This window comes from Athene noctua, chromosome 1 (genome assembly GCF_965140245.1).
Source record: "Athene noctua chromosome 1, bAthNoc1.hap1.1, whole genome shotgun sequence".
Classification (NCBI taxonomy): Eukaryota; Metazoa; Chordata; class Aves; order Strigiformes; family Strigidae; genus Athene; species Athene noctua.
This window is the reverse complement of record NC_134037.1, coordinates 82,603,130-82,621,614: the sequence shown is the minus strand read 5'-3', so window position 1 is coordinate 82,621,614 and position 18,485 is coordinate 82,603,130. Positions and strand designations below refer to the sequence as shown.

Sequence of the window (18,485 nt, the reverse complement as noted above, 5' to 3'; positions counted from 1 at the left end):
GCTTGGGATGTGCATAATTGTGTACCTGGCAGAGGAAAGTGGTGGCACTGGAGGTGAGTGAAGAGTATAAAATGTCATTAAAAGTTTAGATGGAAAATTGATGTCAGAAACAAGGCTCAGAAGAGTATATATTGTTGGGGAAGTGGAGAGATTTAGTCGGGATTTTTTTGGGTGGGATTAGTTTGGTTGGTTTTTATCATTTGAGTATCTAGGAGAACAGGTACTTGTACAGATAGCTTATATTTTTGGTACTGTAGCACTTGCTCCAGAAACTTTCTCTTCTCAGTCCTTGCTCTGACCAGTATACTTTTAGCTACCCGTCTGTGCACTTTCTTCCTTTGATTTCTTCTCCAGGGTGTCAGGGCAGAGGTGCTTTCCACCACAAAGTTTCTTTTCACAGAATCATCTAGGTTGAAAAGGACGTTGAAGATCATCCAGTCCAACCATTAACCTAACACTGACAGTTCCCAACTACACCAGATTCCTCAGCTCTATGTCAACCCAACTCTTAAACACCTCCAGGGATTGGGGACTCCACCACCTCCCCGGGCAACCCATTCCAACGCCGAACAACCCCTTCTGGAAAGAAATGCTTCCTAATACCCAGTCTAAACCTTCCCTGGCACAACTTGAGGCCATTCCCTCCTGTCCTTGTTACTTGGTTAAAGAGACTCATCCCCAGCTCTCTGCACCCTCCTTTCAGGGAGCTGTAGAGGGCGATGAGGTCTCCCCTCAGCCTCCTCTTCTCCAGACTAAACACCCCCAGTTCCCTCAGCCGCTCCTCGTACGACCTGTGCTCCAGACCCTGCACCAGCTTCGTTGCCCTTCTCTGGACACTCTCGAGTCATTCAATGTCCTTTTTGTAGTGAGGGGCCCAAAACTGAACACAGGAATCGAGGTGCGGCCTCCCCAGTGCCGAGTCCAGGGGTAAGATCCCTTCCCTGTCCCTGCTGGCCACGCTATTGCTGACAGAAGCCAGGATGCCATTGGCCTTCTTGGCCCCCTGGGCACACTGCTGGCTCCTGTTCAGCCGGCTGTCAATCAGCACCCCCAGGTCCCTCTCTGACTGGCAGCTCTCCAGCCACTCCTCCCCAAGTCTGTAGCGCTGGCTGTATTGCACGACAATTTGCTATTTACTGTCTTAAAAAACACAAGTCTGACTAGGAGCAAACTTCAGAAGCCAGAACAAGGGCTGTAGTTATGGACATAAACCCAAGTGAACTGTGGTAAAGCAACTTGGAAGTGTTTTTATTTGCATCTGGAATACATACATTTATGGATGCTATATCATAGCACTCAAAATCCAAGTATTTTCGAGAGTCAGTTCTGTTACTTATTAGTCTTTTCCATTAAGCTGGAAGGATCTGTCATGTATCTACATTACCGATAGCAAACCACTGGCGTTAGTGGGTTTGGATTAGCCATTTGGACACTATGGATGACGATGGGCTATCATTCTCTGTAGGATATATCTGGCATCATATACTGAAGAAGTTCACAGTTATTTTCTAAATGCCATCAATGCAAAAGACAAATCTAGAGATGAGAGGTGGAAATCCTTGTTCCATGGAGAGGCTTTCCCTCGTACCAAGATTTCACTCCCAATTCCTCACTTCCTAATTAAAGAATTGTCTAATAGTCTCTTGTCCAGTTTAATGTTTCAAACCTTTATGACTCTGTTAAGAGTTGGATTGGACCACTGAAACTTTTTTATTCATGTGTAGCAGCACATCCACCATTTATACTAGTATAGGTTATTGCCACTACTCCTTTTTTAAAAAACATATGGTTTGGCTATGTTATAGTTTACTGATCTGGGCTCTAACCAGTAATGTTCTTTTTCACTATAGAGCTGTAGTAAATGCTTCTCAAGTTAGAAAGTAATCCAATGAATGGAACTGTATTGGAACAGTAGGCGTTATTTTTTTCCTAAGAAAAAACTGAGATAATTCTGTCAGGCTATGAGAATTTATCTATCACAGTTCGTTAATGCTACCAAACCCTATTTTTAGATTTTCCATAGAGTTAAGAGATGAATGTATCCATCTGGGCTGCAGAAAGAAGAAACTTCCTCCAAAGGTTTTTTTGCTTCCAAGGCAAAAATTCTTGTCTCAGTGGGCCAAGCAAAGCCTGCTCATACTGTTGGCAGCATTTTAAAGGAAAATGGTGCTGATGAAGCTCTGTGGACAACTGTAAAACTTTCACTGTAACGTAAAAGGGGGTCTCTTGCAAAACTGACCAAACTGGAAAAAAAAGCGACCTCTTAAAGAATAAAGAGGTCATTTTCTATACCTTTCTATAGGAAATGCTGCTTGTGCTTAAAAAAATCGTTTTGTAAGTCAGTGCCCTGCTGGCTACTACTTTGTTCCCACTGCACTGAAAAAGGGAGCTGAGTGCAGGAGGAAGACAAAGTGGGAATAAGTAAAGAAGCTGGAGGAAGAGTTTGAGTCACCTCACATGAAACAGATGAACAAGAATGAAAAGTTGCGATGTTTTAGCTTTCAAAAAGCTGTATTTCAAACACTACCTGCTTCATCTCAAGCTAAGTAGAGCACTCAAAAAATCATAAAAATAGCTGATGAATAAGAAAAAGGTGATGGGAAATGTGCATCATTCCCCTCCCTCCCCATCCCTCGTGCTTGTATTTAAACCCCATGCAGAGGGTTTGTTACTCTGCCAAGGAAAAGCATTGCCCTGGACTTCTCTTCTAAAACAGCTAAAAGGAAGGGCTTGTTCAGCGTTACATCCAGGAACACCACATTTTCCTTCTGTGCTGTGGCGTCTTCTGGCTGATCTGTTCCATCACCAGTCAGTTTGAGAAAGGCTTTATTTATTACCTGTAAGGCAAAATGGATGAGTAACTCTGCAGTCATTGGAGCATGATAGTGAAGAGACAAATGAGAGTTTGAGTAAATGATAAAACACATGAAGTAATTAATAACTTAGATCAGCCGTAAGCAACACAGGATAGACTCTATGGATGTTTAAGATAGATGTTGGAGTACTTGTTCTGTAACATGCTAAAGCTCTACTACTTGAGCTGTGTGAAATCCTGGTACCCTTGCAGCCCATGACAGAACTTCCAAGGTAGGACACCTTCTAAAAATAAAATTAAATAAAAGTAAAGGACTTGAATTCTACTTCTGGAGTATAATTTGCCTTCTTTTTATGAATGACAGCCCTCTCCTTCAAGCTCTCCTTTCTTCCCCTTGGGACTTGAACATTGGAACCTGTCTTCAGGTGAGGTCATGTGCTGCATGCACCCCTGTGTTTGCAATTTCTGGGAGTAGTCCCTAAGGGATGGAGGATTATCCTCAACAGCCCAGCAGCTGCAGCCTCTGCTACACACTCCAGCTCTGGTGCCTGGATGTGTGTGAGCTGGAGGTGGTAACGAATGCAGTCTAATTTGGATGTACAGCACCTAACACACTCAGATCTCAAACTTCGATCAGTGTTGCATGTTGTGTTTGCTGCAGTGATGAAATTTTAATATTTTAAGGCAAACCTGTTGCTGCTGATAAGTTAATCTAAGGAATATTCACATCATTCAGTCATCTTGAAAGTGCCCTACTGAGCCTGTGTCCCGCATGGCTCTGACTGGTTTGTTCTATGTAAATTTACACAGTTAAAGAGGCTGAAACTGAACAGGAGGCATATTTTTTAAGTGCCGGTGATGGGTACTGTACCTTTCCAACTGTTAGACTGATGTTGCTTATTTTACTGAGATCTGCCCCCTTCCCCAGCAGTGCAGGCAGTTTCATATCTGCAAGAAGCTCCTGTAGATCAGAGCTGCCTTCTATTGTTAACTCCGGCATTCTTAATCTAATTTCTCTGCAGAAAAGAGAGAGAGAGAGAAGTGAGTACATGCTCTCCGCTCTGTGTGGTGTTTGGGCAGTCCTGGGGAATGGGCATGTGAAAACAGCTGCAAGAAGTGCTTAGTATGTGGGGACAGACAACTACCAGGGGCCAATGGGCATCATGTTACTGTTGTCAACTAGGAAGTCACCCTAAATCTGCTCTGGGTATGCTATTAAACCCCAGACTATCCCACCTCACGGACCCTGTGTTGTCGGCTATGGAAAGGCACTTGCTCGTTTCCTTGAAATACCCCCAGATAAAACGTTGATCCCACCAAAGTCGAGCTCCCTCAGAGTGACCCCTGCCCCTGGGTTTGCAGGTGTTTCTCTTTGTGCTCAGCGTTAAAGCCTACCTGGCAGGATCTGACCTGCCCATTGAGCAGGCAGGCCTGCCAGGAGCACCCTGTCCCCTTCACCCCTGGGGGAGGGCGCGTGTGCCCAAGCCCTACCTTGGGGACAGCTGCTGAAGCCAGGCTGAGGACTGCAACGGCAGCTCGGACTCCACCTGCGCCAGGTCACTGCCATTGATGGGCTGCAGCAGCACCAGCAGCGTGGTCTTGCTGATGGGGACTTCCACCACGGAAAAAGTCCCACTGGCATCAGTTTTGTATTTGAATGTCCCTGTGACTGACAACATAGGGACCAAGACCTTCATGTTTGAATCCACCCAGAACTCCTGAGGTTCTTTGAGCCGGGAGGCTTGCTCGATATTCACTGAAAAACAGATTGAGAAAGATGAAATTGATTCTTCTCTTCTACACTCCTCCCCTCTGCCCCTTAGCTGGTATATATGTTTGTTTAGAAACAACAGACTGTGCATTAGACAAGGGCTGTGTGTATTAAATCATGTTTAGCTACTATAAACATATTTATCCTGCCTTTAATACGCCTTCTCGTAGCATCAGGCAGCAGCTGGTGCAGGCTCACAGCACAGGGACTGTGACTGTCAGGACTGCAGCCAAAGCTGCTGCATTTCTACTGACTTTGCGGTTTCTTGGGCACGGTTTTTCTGCTTGCTTGGCTGCCTGCTTTCTCATGACTGCCGCATGGCTCCCAGCTGCCTCGTAGGCCTATGCACAGGGTCTGCTTGGATTTCCTCTCCATCCTTCAAGTGGCGGTGATTGCAGGTTTGGGAGCTCATCCGTCAGGGCCAGCCCTTACTGCAGGAGCGCTCTCAGGTGAGCTCAGGAGAGGGAAGGCAGCACAAGCTCTGGCTGAGGTCTCACCCTTGGCGATCTTATGAAGCAAAGCAATGAGGAAGGTAATAAGCATAAAGCCAAAGTGTTGATTGAGCCAAGGAGGTTAAAAAGGACATACTTGAATGCTTGCTAAACCTTAATATAAATTTCTTACCCAGTTCACAAGTATGGGAAGCCTTGCTCTCACCTCCTGCTGCTTCTGTGCAGCTTTGCCTTTCAACATGTTATCTGCTCACTGCCATAGATCAGTGCTGCTGCCCCATTAGGCAGATAATCCTGTTGGCATTAAAAAAACTACTGCCATCAGCAAGAAGGGCAAAGATCAGAAATCTTGAAATTGCTCTTTGGTGGAATTAGGAAAACAGATGTATAAGTTGTGGTAAAGAAAGGAACATCTTGCATTAAATTAATATTGGTGTAAAATAGGAGCTGGTCTAGCTGTACTGTTAACTAGTCCGTTCTCCAATAAATCCAGATAAATGCTGGACCCTAACGTATTTAATTTGTAGTAAGTGATTTTGCATAGGAACACTTGCCTCTTAAATGAGCTTGCATAAAAAGAGCATTTAGGCACCTTCACCTACTATAACTTCACCAAAAAGAAGCACCAAGCAGGACATGTGACAGGTGTAAGCAAAACAAAGAATAAGGAAGTGGAGTTGTTCACCTTTTCCTTATTTTATAAGAATAACGGATGCAAGCAGAAAGAAAGGAGCCACTTTCACAGGGTCTGTATAACCTGCAGAATTTATTCTCACAGGATGGCAAAAGTCAAGACTGTAACAGTTAAATAAAAGGGGTGGTGGGGGGAAAAACATTCAGATTGCAACATTTCAATGATCTGCTACTGACTTTGCGACTGAGTCCATTAATACGATGCTAGTCATGAGCCATGACAAATCAGCACCCCTGTATTTGAAGTGGCTCCCTGTGGCCTTCTGCTGGTTGAGGGTCTGGACATCTGTGCTCTCAAGTGTGTAACTAGGTGTGTACTCCCCTGAAAAGTGCTGTAAAAGCTATTAGTTGTCTTAATATGACTGTTTCTTACAGCAGTTTTTTAGAGTACATGAGACACTGATTTACTAAGCAACCCTGCTTCTTGCCTCAGACACCTGGAATGTAAAAGGAAAACTGAAGAAAATCAACATCCCTTTACAGAAGGTAATAGCTGACATGCTGGAAGAAATGTTTTCTTACAGTGAGATCTTTCATATCAGGACACAGAAGCTGTGGAATTGGGTAACCTTTCAGCAGACACGCCAGAGCAGGGAAGAAACCTGTGTCTACAATATAGGGAAGATAACTGAAGTGAAAAAGGTTGTCAATCACAGAGCAAAGATGTAGCCTGGAAGGGTAAAAGAGTATAGGAAGTATATATATATATATATATGTATATATATACATATATATATATATACATATATATATATATATATGCCGTACTGACTTGGGAGTATAGGAAAGCAACATTGGACCTCTCTGCTTCAGGTGATGATCTTCATGTTCTGTAATACAGGCTTTATGCCAGCCTGTCAAGCTTAATGTATGGATGACTTTCTGTGGAAAGCTATGACTTTTTACTTAAAAAAAAAAAAAAAAAAAAGCAAAAAGCATCCTACCAAATTTCTAGTTAAAACTGAAGTTGTTGAGGGTTGTCTGTTCAGAAGAGAGTTTAAATCTGAGAAGGTAAGGGTGCAGTCCCATGGTGCTATTTTCATTCACTAGTTTGTAATTATTTTGCAACTTTAAAAAAAAAAATCAGTAAAATTTGGACCTGATGTTCTGCATTGGAGGGCAGCCCCTGCTCAGCAGCAAGTCTACAAATGTGAAAACAAATATGTGCAAGCAAATAGCAGTTGAGACCATTGGAACATTTAGCTGTTGTTCTGTTTGGATTTCTGTAGCTTTATTAATCCTATGGCTGTTGATAGCATCTCAGGAGCATATATAATGTGTTTCAGACCAAAAAATGTACTTTTTCCTTTCTGCAGCTATAGGAACCGACACAGAACATGACAGCATGGCAAAGCAAATGCTGAAGTCATCTCCTGTGTTTATTAGAAGAGAGTTGTTTATCTAATTCATTTGTTCTTGAACCAATTTTCTTCATCTCACATGTGGGGACTACAACATCTCAAGTGCACTTTTCTGAGAGGAGGTAGTAGACTGATCCAGTGACTCAGACCCTTGAGTATGTGTTCCTAAGCTAACAAAAATACAAATTTTCCGTACAGAAGAAAAAAAAAATGTTCTGCTAAAGGAAAACTGCTCTTATGTCTATGCCTAAGTCTGTAACACGAGAATTATTTTTGCAGTATCATCTCTATGCTACACCTTACACTGAAGAGAAAGCTGATGCTCACAGCTCCCTGAGGAGTTGGGATTGGGTAATGACAGCACCCATGAAAGGCAAAGAAAACCTGATATCCAGTTTACAGGTGAGAAGATGAAGGCACAAAAGCATTTCATGGACACCACAGCTCCACCTTAAGCAGTAGAGGCCCACTTAGGATGTTAAGGCTAACTGCAAGTTTTCTGAAACACAGTCACTGGTAGGCAAGCTGTCCTGTGATCTCTGGTATTGCGTTCAGTCACAAGGACATTGAAAAGCAGCTACACTCAGAAAAGGAGGGTCAGTTGTGGTACAGGGGGATTTATGGGACAGCAGCATGGAAGACCCCTAGGTAATCAAGGGGTTGCCTTAATTCTTCTGGTTTTGTATACGCTCCCTGCTTCCATAACCAGTAGTTTGTTTGGTTGCTTCCTGAGCCAGAAGTTGCCTCTAGGCTTCTGTGTTTAATAGCCTCTAGAGGAGTCATGTCCATTATATTTTTTAGCCTTTCTTGAATCTGTACCTCCAGCCTGTTACCACCAGCTCCCTTGTGGAAATACAGGTTCTGGGGAACAGTATTTCTTTGACTCGCTTTAAACCTACTTCCTGATCATTTTTGCTAGAGGTCCCACATACCTTTTAGTTCCTTAGCAGTCAGAAATGCTGCACAATTCTCTCTCATTCATGTTCCCACACCTTTCCTAATCCTTAGCTTCCTGGACAAGGAAAGGATTCCCTCCACCTCCTCCTGCTTGCCCTTGCTGATTCATGGCAGAGTGAAGGCAGGACCCCCAGCACAGTGGTGGGGAGCAGGGCACTGTACCTGGAGCAGCAGTCCAGCCTTTTATCTGAGCCCTTCCCTCTCACCACTGGCCAGGCATGACCTTGCTTCCTTCCTGGGAGCAGGGCCACTGTCCGTCCTCCACCCAGTCTGCCCCCAAAACAGTGTACCTGTCAAGCGGACATCCACCGCAAACAGCAGCTCGGCAGATGGATCAATGTCTGTCAGTAAGCACTTGGTTTGGCCCTTGCTTTTGGCCTCCATGAAGGCGTTTATTTGCTTTGCTGCCTCGCTTGGGTTTGTAAAGTCAACAGCTCGGACATAGAGAGCATCAGTGGAGGGGAGCAAATCCTGCACAAATAGTTGGGATAAAGGTACACCAGGAGCAGAAAACAGGCAGAGCATCTTGGAAAACAGCAGTTCCTCGTCCATGCTCTTGATGAGGCTTTCAATCATCCTCAGGCTGGAAAGGACTTTGTGTCCGTCCACCCTGGAGGTGCAGTCAGGCTCTCCAGAAGGGGGAACAAACCCCAGCAAACGCTGCAAATCAGCTGCCGTCTGGTTTGAGGCACCCAGGTAGAAAGACACCAAGGAGCCGTAAAGACTGGTTGGGGACAGGAGCACGTTTTGGCCCTGCCGTGCTTCCCGCAGCACGCTGTAAAACCGTGCACCCAGGATGTACACAAAGTGCTTCAAGTAGCTCAGTTTCTGCCTCCCCGGGACACTCAAGATAGGGGCTTCCAGCTTGTCCTTGTCATTCAGGTCATCTTCATAGGCAGCTGTGGTTTTGGACTCGATGGAGACTGGGACAAAAGTTTCCTTTCCCTCCTGGACCAGGCTTTCCAGCTCCTCACAGGTACTCTTATTGAAAGAAAATAAATTGAAAGGGTGGACATAGACCCGGTCACAAGTCACTGCAGTGAGGCACGCCAACAAACAGAGAAGATCTGCTACCAGGTTCATGTTGAAAAATTGCTGCCACGGTGTCTATTGAAAGAAAAAGTGGAGAAGAAAGAAGACTGATCAAGCTGTTGTAAACACGGTTTCTCTTACTCGCAGTGTGAGGTGCTAGTGCTGAGTTGGTGTTACAAAGGCAGTAATTTCAGTATTTAATGTTGGCTGGTCTGACTCTGCCCCCTGAAGAGCCCAGGGTGAGATGACCACTGGTTTCAATGGTGGCAGGTGGGGAAATGCTAAACACAGATTTTACTCCATTACCCACTGCAGTACCTTAACGACTTAGCATGGGAAGCAATATGATTGTGCATGCTGACTAGTCAGGCTTGCAAACTAGAGTGTGCTAGTTCTGGCAAAATATTCTAATAATGCAACTATATTACTCCTGAGACCTGGTCAGAGCTATCTCTGCAAACTGCTGCACTAAATCTTGCTGACATATGCCCAGGCTAAGTGATTTGCCTGCTGTTACGTGGGAGGTGGGCTTAGAAATCAGGTCTCTTAAGGTCTGACCACTGAATGATCATGCTTTGTATGTCTAGTCAGCATAATACTTGGCGCTAGCAGAGAGTTTTTTATTTTCATAGCCCAGTTCATTCTATCTTCTAGGCAAACACACTCCAGGCTTCCTTATACAAATGTGCTAACACTGAAATCACTTTCATAGCACCTTCTTTGTCTGAACACAGAGTTAGAAGGGGTAAGCTGAGTTTTACTCTACTGTACAGGCAGTCTTCTCCTGTGGTAAAAGACCACCCGCCACTCTTGATTTTTTTTGACAAGTAGAGAATTTTACTGGATGTGGACATCACTGGTGTTTTGGCACAAAGGATCTGGTGCATACTGGGAATGAGAAAGTCATGGGCACACATACTCACATATGTGCAAACACACTGACAAATTTTGCATTTTTATTTTTCTAACTTTTGCTATATCTGATTTTTTGATAACTAATAGCTCTGCTGTACCTTTCCTGGAATTCTAGTATATGACTTTGGATTTGTGTATTTGAAATCCAAATGTGTTGGAAATTATGCACCTATAACACATTATTGGCCAAAACACTGTTATTCAGAGCTGTATTTTTATTATACTAGTAATTTTTTGTTTATTGTAGCTCTGTTCACCCTCTTTTGCCCTTTCCAAGCTCTGCAGAGCTCATTGGATGGGCAAAATGCTAACAGCCTTGCCAGTAACCAAGTACTGCTCTCTGCCTTCTTTTTCCAAGAATTTTTGAGTCATGCCAGCCTGACAGGTATTGTAAATTCGGCAGTTTGAGCCTTTTGAGAGGACACGGTGCAATGCCTGTCTCACCAACACTTTAATTTACACAGGCTGAAAGTGTCTGGGTTTAAATCCAGCCATTCAAGACCTGGCACCGTCCTGATTTACAATGTATAACTATATTCATTTCACTGAGGGTTCCTCAATTGTTTCATGCCTAATAATACTCCAGTTTGCTGTATCACCACTCTCTTGCAAATACCAATCCTGAGATGCACAGATGTTTGGTAATTAGACATACCTTGCTAAGTACATATGCCTGCTAATGTGCATATCTACATTCCCAGGCTGTAGGCTCCTGCCTAACATCTTGGTTTGCAAATGGAGTTTCTGTTGTTGTGATCCCTCAGGATGTCTGAGCGTCTTCCTAGTGGGTGTCTATGGGTCAGGCCTGAAACTGTTTGCTACCCAGAGGCACTCAGGGGAGGACCCGCTGTAGAGCTCCAGCCTTGTGCACTTGCCCATTAACTCCCACCCTGTCCTCTAAATCTCTAAATTAGGGTGTGGGCAGTGGCAGTCGGTGCTGCTGTCCCCTCTGCTCCCTGCCCTGTCTTCACCTCCCCAGCCCCACTGGCAGCAAGTGACATGCATCACAGATCTTCATTGCTTATGATGGGCGAAAAAATTATCTTGGGAAGTGCCTTCCCAACTTCATCTTCAGTTAGCCCAGCCAAGGTGCTAGTGCATTTCTAGACTTCTTGCTGCACTTTACAGATTGGGACAACTCAGGAAAACAAACCAAAAAGCCACACTGCCCTTCCCACTCTGTTCTCTCCATCATATAATTCTTTTGAAGCATTTCTTAATCTTTCCTGTAGCAGCAGGGAGGATGACTCTGTGCCACCCAATCAGGCTGTACCATTAGGCTCTGTTGGTGTCCGGTGGTTACTTCTCTAGAGATGCCAGAGCCCCCATGTCAGCTTTTTCTCATGAGCAGAAGCAAGAGGAGCAGTTCTCACTGCCAGCACTTACAGTAAGCCCCATCTTTGGAAAGCCATCATGTTTTATTTCCCTAAATAAGTCAGCCCTGAGCCTTTCAGAAATCATGAAAACCTGAGTCGAATATCTGGCATTCAAAGCAAATCCAGTAAGTGTGCTTACTCGCCTCCGTCCGGGTGCGTGCCGCCCCTTCAACACCGTACCCCCTTGGGCAGGCTCCTCGCGACACCTCTTCCCCGTGGAGCGGGGTGGCGTGATTGCAGGTGGATTTATGCCCTTTCCATGGGAGGGCCCTTTCTCATGTCTGCAGTGGCATTGCACAAAGCTATTTTACATCACAGGCTGGGGGGCCAGAAAAAGTTAGCTCAGGCCAGACAGGACCCAATGAAACCTGAACACGGCATAACACCAGCTGCATAGAAAGTTCCAGGGATGGATACACAACCTTTAACCAGATCCAGCACATTTGTGTAGCCTGTAGTTGCACATTTACTAAGACAGACATGGGCGTTTTACTGTGCATGGAACTGATTAAAGGACCTGAAAATAGCTCAGCTTGTTTTGTGCCAGACTGAAAGGAACGCAGATTTCTTTGTACCTGTGTTTGTTGTACAGTTGGACCAGATTTTTTTATTCCTGGATAAATTGCCTTTAATCTCCACTGTGCAGTCTGGGTATCCATCAGTGAGTGGGATATGTACACTACTGCAAAGTAAAATGATTAAGCTCTCAATTTTTACCCTTTCTTTCCCTCTTGATCTATCCAGAAGATCAAAAGTTTGTTCTTTTTTGTCTTCAAAACAAAATGTGTTGAAAAGGAGAGGATGAAAGCTAGATGGATTAGATTGCCAGAGACAGATCACAGAGACTTCATCCCTCCCAGTCTCAGCTTCCCAAGTCCTGTTTGGCAAAAGGGGTGGGATTTGGAGATCTTTCTGCTGCTTTTGAAATAGCCCTCCAGTTTTTGTGTGCCCCTTCTTCCTCTTTAGGCAAATAAACAGTCAATCAAACCAGGGATGATACAGTTGGGTTAGACTGGGTCTCATCCAGTGCCCCTGTTATATAGTTAGTAATCAAAAATCCCATGGCTGTAATGGAAGTAGGGCTGATTTAATATCCATGCCCCGATTTTAGAGGTGTAGTTTGTGCCATGGTGCCCAGTTACATGTTGGGTTCAAGGAGAGAGCCAAGAGAGATGTTTTCAGTGCACCTGGGTAGTCAGAGCTGGTGGAACTGAAGTTGGAGACGGAGACAGCCAAGTCCTGCCAGCCTGAGTGCTGTATGCCAGGTGCCTAATGCCAAAGGGATGGCAAATTTCTGTTTCTGCAGCTCTACTTTTCATTTAAACAATCTGATTACCTTAGCTCTAATGAGGTCTGAAAGTAGTTCTGAGCACAGGCCCCGCATGACATGCTATTATGCACACAAAGCTTAAACGAACAGCTTGAAATATTCAAGGTGTTTTGTCCTCTTGCTGCTTGAGCATCTCAGTTGAGGAAGCATCTGGCAACAGAACAGTCCCTGTCATTTGTACCGTTTCCAGACTGCTATAAAATTCATACAGCCCAACCACAGATCCAGGCAACGGGAGAAGTAGTTCCTCCGTTAAAAAGGCATTTTGTTCAGCTAAACGCTAAGAGAATGAGCTAGGTTTCAGGTTGCAATCCCCCTTCTTTCCCCTCTGCTCCAGAGTCCTTCCTGCAGGCAGGTTGGGGGAAAAAGAAGGTCCTTTAGAGGCTAGTGGAGTTGTGGGTGGGACCTGTGACAGCACAGCCCAAATCCGCATCTCCTGCACCACCACCCATGCGGGTCTGCGTGAGGCACTGGGCACCAGCGGTGTGCACGAGTGGCCAGGCCATGCTGTGCCTGTGAGCTGTAGCTGGTCTGCTATATCCTCCTGGGTAAGGCTTGGACACAGGGAAAAAGCAAAGCCAGCCTGATATGCTCACTATCGCAGATGCAGAAACAAAGGCTGTTTCAGTGAAGGGCACCTTGTGTTCTCTAAAACTCTGGAAAATATCCTTATTAACAGGAATTATTGACTTTGCCTAATAAACTACAAGTGATGCTGATAACTTACACTACAGCTGCCAGACTTACATGTTTGCTGTGGACAATAAACACTGGAAGGGGAAATCACATAACCCCCAGCCACTGTATTTTTTTTCCCTTAAATCATTATGTCTCTGAGCTGTAGCACAGAGGGCACTGTTGTTTGGGTATCACCTCCTGCTTCCAACTCCCCTGCGGGCCATGACCAAGTCATGCTGCAGCTGGTGGTCTCCTTTTGCTATAGGTACCAGCCCCAAGTCAGGCATCCCTGGCTGCAGAGGATAACCTCAATGTGGCACTCTGGTGGCTCTGTCACATAAAGAAAGTTTAGTTGAAAGTTCTCAGGGTTTTCAGGCAAGTTGACCTTTGGGGCTCCTTTGGTGTTATGCACTCAGTTTTATTGTTTTCTGTTGACAAAAAATTGTGAATGTCTTTGAGAAGCACAGGAATCTTTCTTCCCATCCCACTCTTCCCCCCATCAATAAAGTCATCGAATTAAAATCCCCAGCTTTCTCCAGAAAAAAGTTTCACCAGAAAATGTTCAATGACCCGCTTTCACTATGCTGCTCCCTTCCTGCTTCAGACCACTGGGAATTTGGCTGGCCTCAGTAATGAGGGCGAACCTTTGATTTCACCTTACATTCATGCCCTACTACAAAGCTCAGACACAACTCCCCCCTAATTTGCTGGTCACTTATGCTCACTCAATTAGTATTCCCCTATTCAAATCCATCACGCACTAGTGCACCTCTTATCTTCGCCTTTTATCTTCTCGCAGTTTCTACTAAAGCCTTCAGACTATGAAGAACATAGACTGCTACACCTGGAACATGTATTATCCTAGTAGGACTTAATTAGTTAGTCTTTCATTTTACTTCTGAGCCATTTTTAAGCAGGAGTGCACGAGCATTACTCCAATTACTATATGTGGACCCTGTTGTTAGGCTGCTTTTTTTGGGGTGGGGTGCCATGGTTTTAGGAACAAGCATGTGCTTAAAGATAGAGCTTCAGCTCTCAGAAAGAAGAGAGTCTCAAGGCTGCCCTTCGGCTCCAGTGTCCAAGGATTTGGCTCCTTGAAGAGACCTGTGCCAGAAAACCTGCACTGGGCCAAACTTGGGCAAAAAACTTTCTGGCAACTAGGAACTGAGGCAGGTGAAAGCAGTGCTGTTCCTACAGGCATCCCCTGTGCAAAGCAAGCCCAGGGTCCACGCACATTTCCTAATGAATCTCTCCCTGCAAAAGCCGCGGTAAAGGTACAAAGAAACACAGACCTCTCAAACTTGCTCTTCAGCGAAGAGGTTCACACTCTCCTTTTGCCCCACTCTTCCCGATTTTGGAGGGGCACTCAGCTCCCCCTTTTATACATGCTCTTGCATAAGCAGGGCCCTCCCTCCCTCCTCCCCCCCAGTGCCCTCATTTCTCTTCAAAACCTGCCTCTGTTTTTCCTGCTTGTTATTCATGGTAGCTGCTGAGAGGGAGCAAAGAGGGGTGGAAAAACACTGGTGCTGCAGTTACGGGTTCCTTTCCTTTACAGCCACGCTCAAAAGGATCAGATCTCCTGGTCAGCCTCGCTCTTCTGAAGTGCTAATGGGGAAACACTCCCCTGCCCCATGAAAATTTCTCAGTGATGGTGCTGCTAGCACTTCTTCATGTAAATACTGTCAAATAGGCTTCAGATATTTTAACCCTGGAAGAGGAACACTAACTCTACAGCCAGCAGTGTGTAATTCATACTTGAATGGGAAAACAATTTTGACCGAGCTAGAATTTCGACTGATTGGCCAGGTGGCTCTTCTTCCGTTGAAGAACATCACGTCTCCACTCTGTTGAAAAGTGTTTTCATTGATCCAGAACATTCTGGGAAAAGCTGTATTAAATTCAGCACTTTGTGTAGAGACAGTAGTAAATATTTTATTCTGTTTTCTTCAGTTTGTTTCAGCTTTCCCAAATTTTGCTCTGAGATATGAACTCAAAGGGGCAAGGCATACTCCTATGATGATGTTCTTGTCTCCCATGAGGTTATGGTGAGAGTCACGGATGAGGGATAATAAATTACCCTGCTCACAGCCTCAGACCACAGACCTTCACATGGGCTCTTTGTAGGCTGAGTTGGCACGTCTGACCTAACACGGATTATGACTTGATGTATGGCTAACTCAGACATAATAGCATGTACATGGCCATATATAATTTATTACTAAATTTGAGGGTTTCCTTTTTTATGACTAAAAGTATTTTGAATGAGAAGTAGGACACAAATTGTTTATACAACATGTGGATTGACGTCGGTAATTGTAAACATCTATATCCATCAACATTCATAATGTTCCCTCTCTCTTCTGCTTTGATAAGGGAAGACAACATGGGATCTGGACAAGGCACCCAAAGGAGAGAGCAAACGAGAGGATCTGACAAAAGAAAGACAGGGAATATCACTTCATCAACTGGTGCAGTGGTTGCTCCAGGTGTGGCAGGCAGTCATGACAGTAGAAGGACCACCATCTGTGGCACATCCAGGAAAAAAACTCTGTAGAGCAGCCAAGTGCCTACAGAGACCACAATACTTCATTTTAGAAGAGAAACCACTGGTATGGGGAGTATAAATATAAAATGATGAAGGTGAACAGATAGTCCTGAATTACTGTTTTGTAAGGATGCCAAAATCAGCAGGTTCTCAGTAAAATTATCAGGCAGCAAATGTAAATGAAAGGAAGGGTCCTTTTGCATATATAAACTGCAGGGCACACTGCCATAGGATGCTGCAGAGACTGAAAGTCTTCGCTGGTACAAGAAGAGATTAAATGAAATCACAGAGGGCATGGCTATCGAAAGCTGTAGAACATGATGGCCCAGGTATGACTGCTAATGTGGGAAATCTCCAGACAGCCGGCTGTCATGAATTTTAGCTTGATCCATAAAACAGCTCTCGTGCTCCTCTCTAAGGGCTTGTCTTCAACCTGCAAAGGAAATAGAGATGTCTGAGCTGAGGCTAGTTTATGCGGGCTCATTTTTCAGCACAGACTGGAAACAGTCTTTCAGCAGAGCTATACCAGTGAAAGATCACACCCAGCAAACCCAACTCTCGGTCTCGGTGTTGCTGGGCTGTGCTGCCATGCACAGCGTGTTTAGGAACCTGCTGCTATCTCTTCAACAGAAGCTCTGGAAAATATGAACAATTTTCAAAAACTGTGGGTAGGATCTTAATATTTGTTCGCCACTTCTCAGTTTTTTTCTCTCTTAATCAGGGTGCATGTACTAACTGGTGACAGAGTTACTGCACTGGGGTCTGAAATGTGTCTCTGTCTCGTGCCAGACCTTTGGGCTCTGTTTTCACTTCAGCTGCACACAGAGACACGGTAACTTTTTTCCTGAATAAATAAGTAGGGAAGAAGGGGTACATCTCTGGCAACGGGTCAGGGAGGCTTCTAAACATTAGTAAACCAATTTTCCCCCCATTCTGTGAGAACTGTGGCAAGCTGCCATAGGACTCGTTTGTTTTTGCTCTCGCTGGTGGGAACTCTGGAAAGTAATGTGGTTTTTTACCGTTTTAATAAAACTTTGACAAGGAATGGGTTTGCATGTGATTTTACCCATGTTTTCTCTGTACATCTGACCTCTGCCCCTTGTTGGCTGAAACCACTTTTCTATGAAAGCAGCTGGTCAGCATGGGGGATGTACTCAGCTTGCCCAATATTTTGTGTAAAGAGGATTGCAAAAATGCTTTTCAATAATAGCATTCAAAGTACAGATGATGAAAGAGAGAGATTATCCTGCTTCTACTGCGGGTTCTCACGGCAAGGAGCAGTGGAAAAATCGGTAACGCAGCTGCTATAAACTACAAGGACCACGTGTGCCACCCCTGTTCTGGGGCGGAGGGACACAGTGTGCTGGCCTGGATGATGCCAAAATGCACATGATGAGTGGGTGGCCAGAGAGCTGACTCAGGGAGCTGGGGCCTCCCTGAACAAGGCATGTGTGGCATGTTGCTCCCTCCTCACAGGAGAGGTGCCCTGGCTGTGCCACCTGCCCTGGCAGTCACTGCCCTGGTGGTGCTGCAAACCCTCTGTGAGGGAGGAGGGAGCATCACCATCTCTGCATCTCTTTCTACTTCTCAAGGGACAGTGTCCTTGAGGGAGGTCTGTGCACTGATGATCCCCTATCTGTGGAGCTCTTCTAACAATTTAATACCCAAATGAGCTTATATTGACACCAGCATATGTTGTTCCAGCTTATAATTACATCTGGTTTGTTATGGCTTCTGTTTGCAGGCCCTGCGTGTAGAGATTACTTTAAGTTTCTGTAACCCTATTTTTTTCCTCTTGCAGTAGAAGATGCAGTTTTTACTAGCATTTTAAGAACAGTCTATGCACAGCCTGCACACGCACACAGAAACATGACTGTGTGCCCACTCTATGTGTGGGCAAAGGGAACCTCCTACCCTGAGGATCTCAAAATACTTTGCAGTCTAACAGCTATGTGGGTGATCTGTAAATGATTTTGGGTGCTTCCCTGTGGCAGGTGCTGTGCCTGTGAGGAGCAAGAGACAATCCTGGACCAAAGCTGCCAAGACAGAGTAAGCCTGTTCTAAGAGAGAAAGTGGACATGAAGAGGTGACGTGATTCACCTTCAGTCACGCAGCAGGTTGGCAACACCTCAAGAACAAGCAGCCAGGTTTCTTGACTCCCAGCCCAGTGTGTTACCTGTTTGATCACGCTGTATCTTCATCCCTTGGATGAGTCTTGCAAGGCAGAGGTGAAGGGATGGCAGTGCCTGCTCAGTGAGATGCCTGCCTCAAAAAGCTGGGGCCAGCTTTGTTATCAGAATTGATACGCTTTTCATGATACTCTCTCCTGATGGATGCCTGTGTGTCAGGGAGGGATTTTGCACTGTCCCAACATTTCCTAGTTGGGTCAGCCAGTGAAGTCATCAAGCTCTTCCCCAAGATGAGTGAGGGAAGCGGCCAGGTGAGCACTGTGTGGGAGATGCTACAATCTTCAGCTCCCAACGGCTCCACCACAAAACATCCTGCTCCCCTCAGTATTGCAAGGTTGCTGCATAAAGCTCAGTGAAGATTTATTCTCTGG

General features: G+C 45.1%; 1 protein-coding gene across 1 annotated transcript; it reads right to left on the bottom strand.

The window, feature by feature from the left end:
- Positions 1–1,237: 1,237 nt before the first annotated feature.
- Positions 1,238–14,775, bottom strand: AGT (angiotensinogen). Its single transcript, XM_074925222.1, has 5 exons — positions 14,673–14,775; positions 8,340–9,156; positions 4,307–4,571; positions 3,687–3,831; positions 1,238–2,837 (listed from the first exon to the last, which is right to left on the bottom strand). Exons 2-5 carry the CDS (start codon positions 9,130–9,132, stop codon positions 2,646–2,648), a joined length of 1,395 nt encoding a protein of 464 aa, XP_074781323.1. The 5' UTR covers positions 9,133–9,156; positions 14,673–14,775; the 3' UTR covers positions 1,238–2,645.
- Positions 14,776–18,485: the final 3,710 nt, after the last annotated feature.

Bases quoted from the DNA above. Each gene is read 5' to 3' on its own strand.
- AGT (XM_074925222.1), bottom strand. From the start codon at position 9,132: ATGAACCTGGTAGCAGATCTTCTCTGTTTGTTGGCGTGCCTCACTGCA. The intron at 4,572-8,339 runs GTACACTGTTTT...TCTGTTTTTCAG, and splicing joins GGTGGATGTCCGCTTGACAG to TGAATATCGAGCAAGCCTCC. The intron at 2,838-3,686 runs GTACAGTACCCA...TTTGCCTTACAG, and splicing joins TCAGTCTAACAGTTGGAAAG to GTAATAAATAAAGCCTTTCT.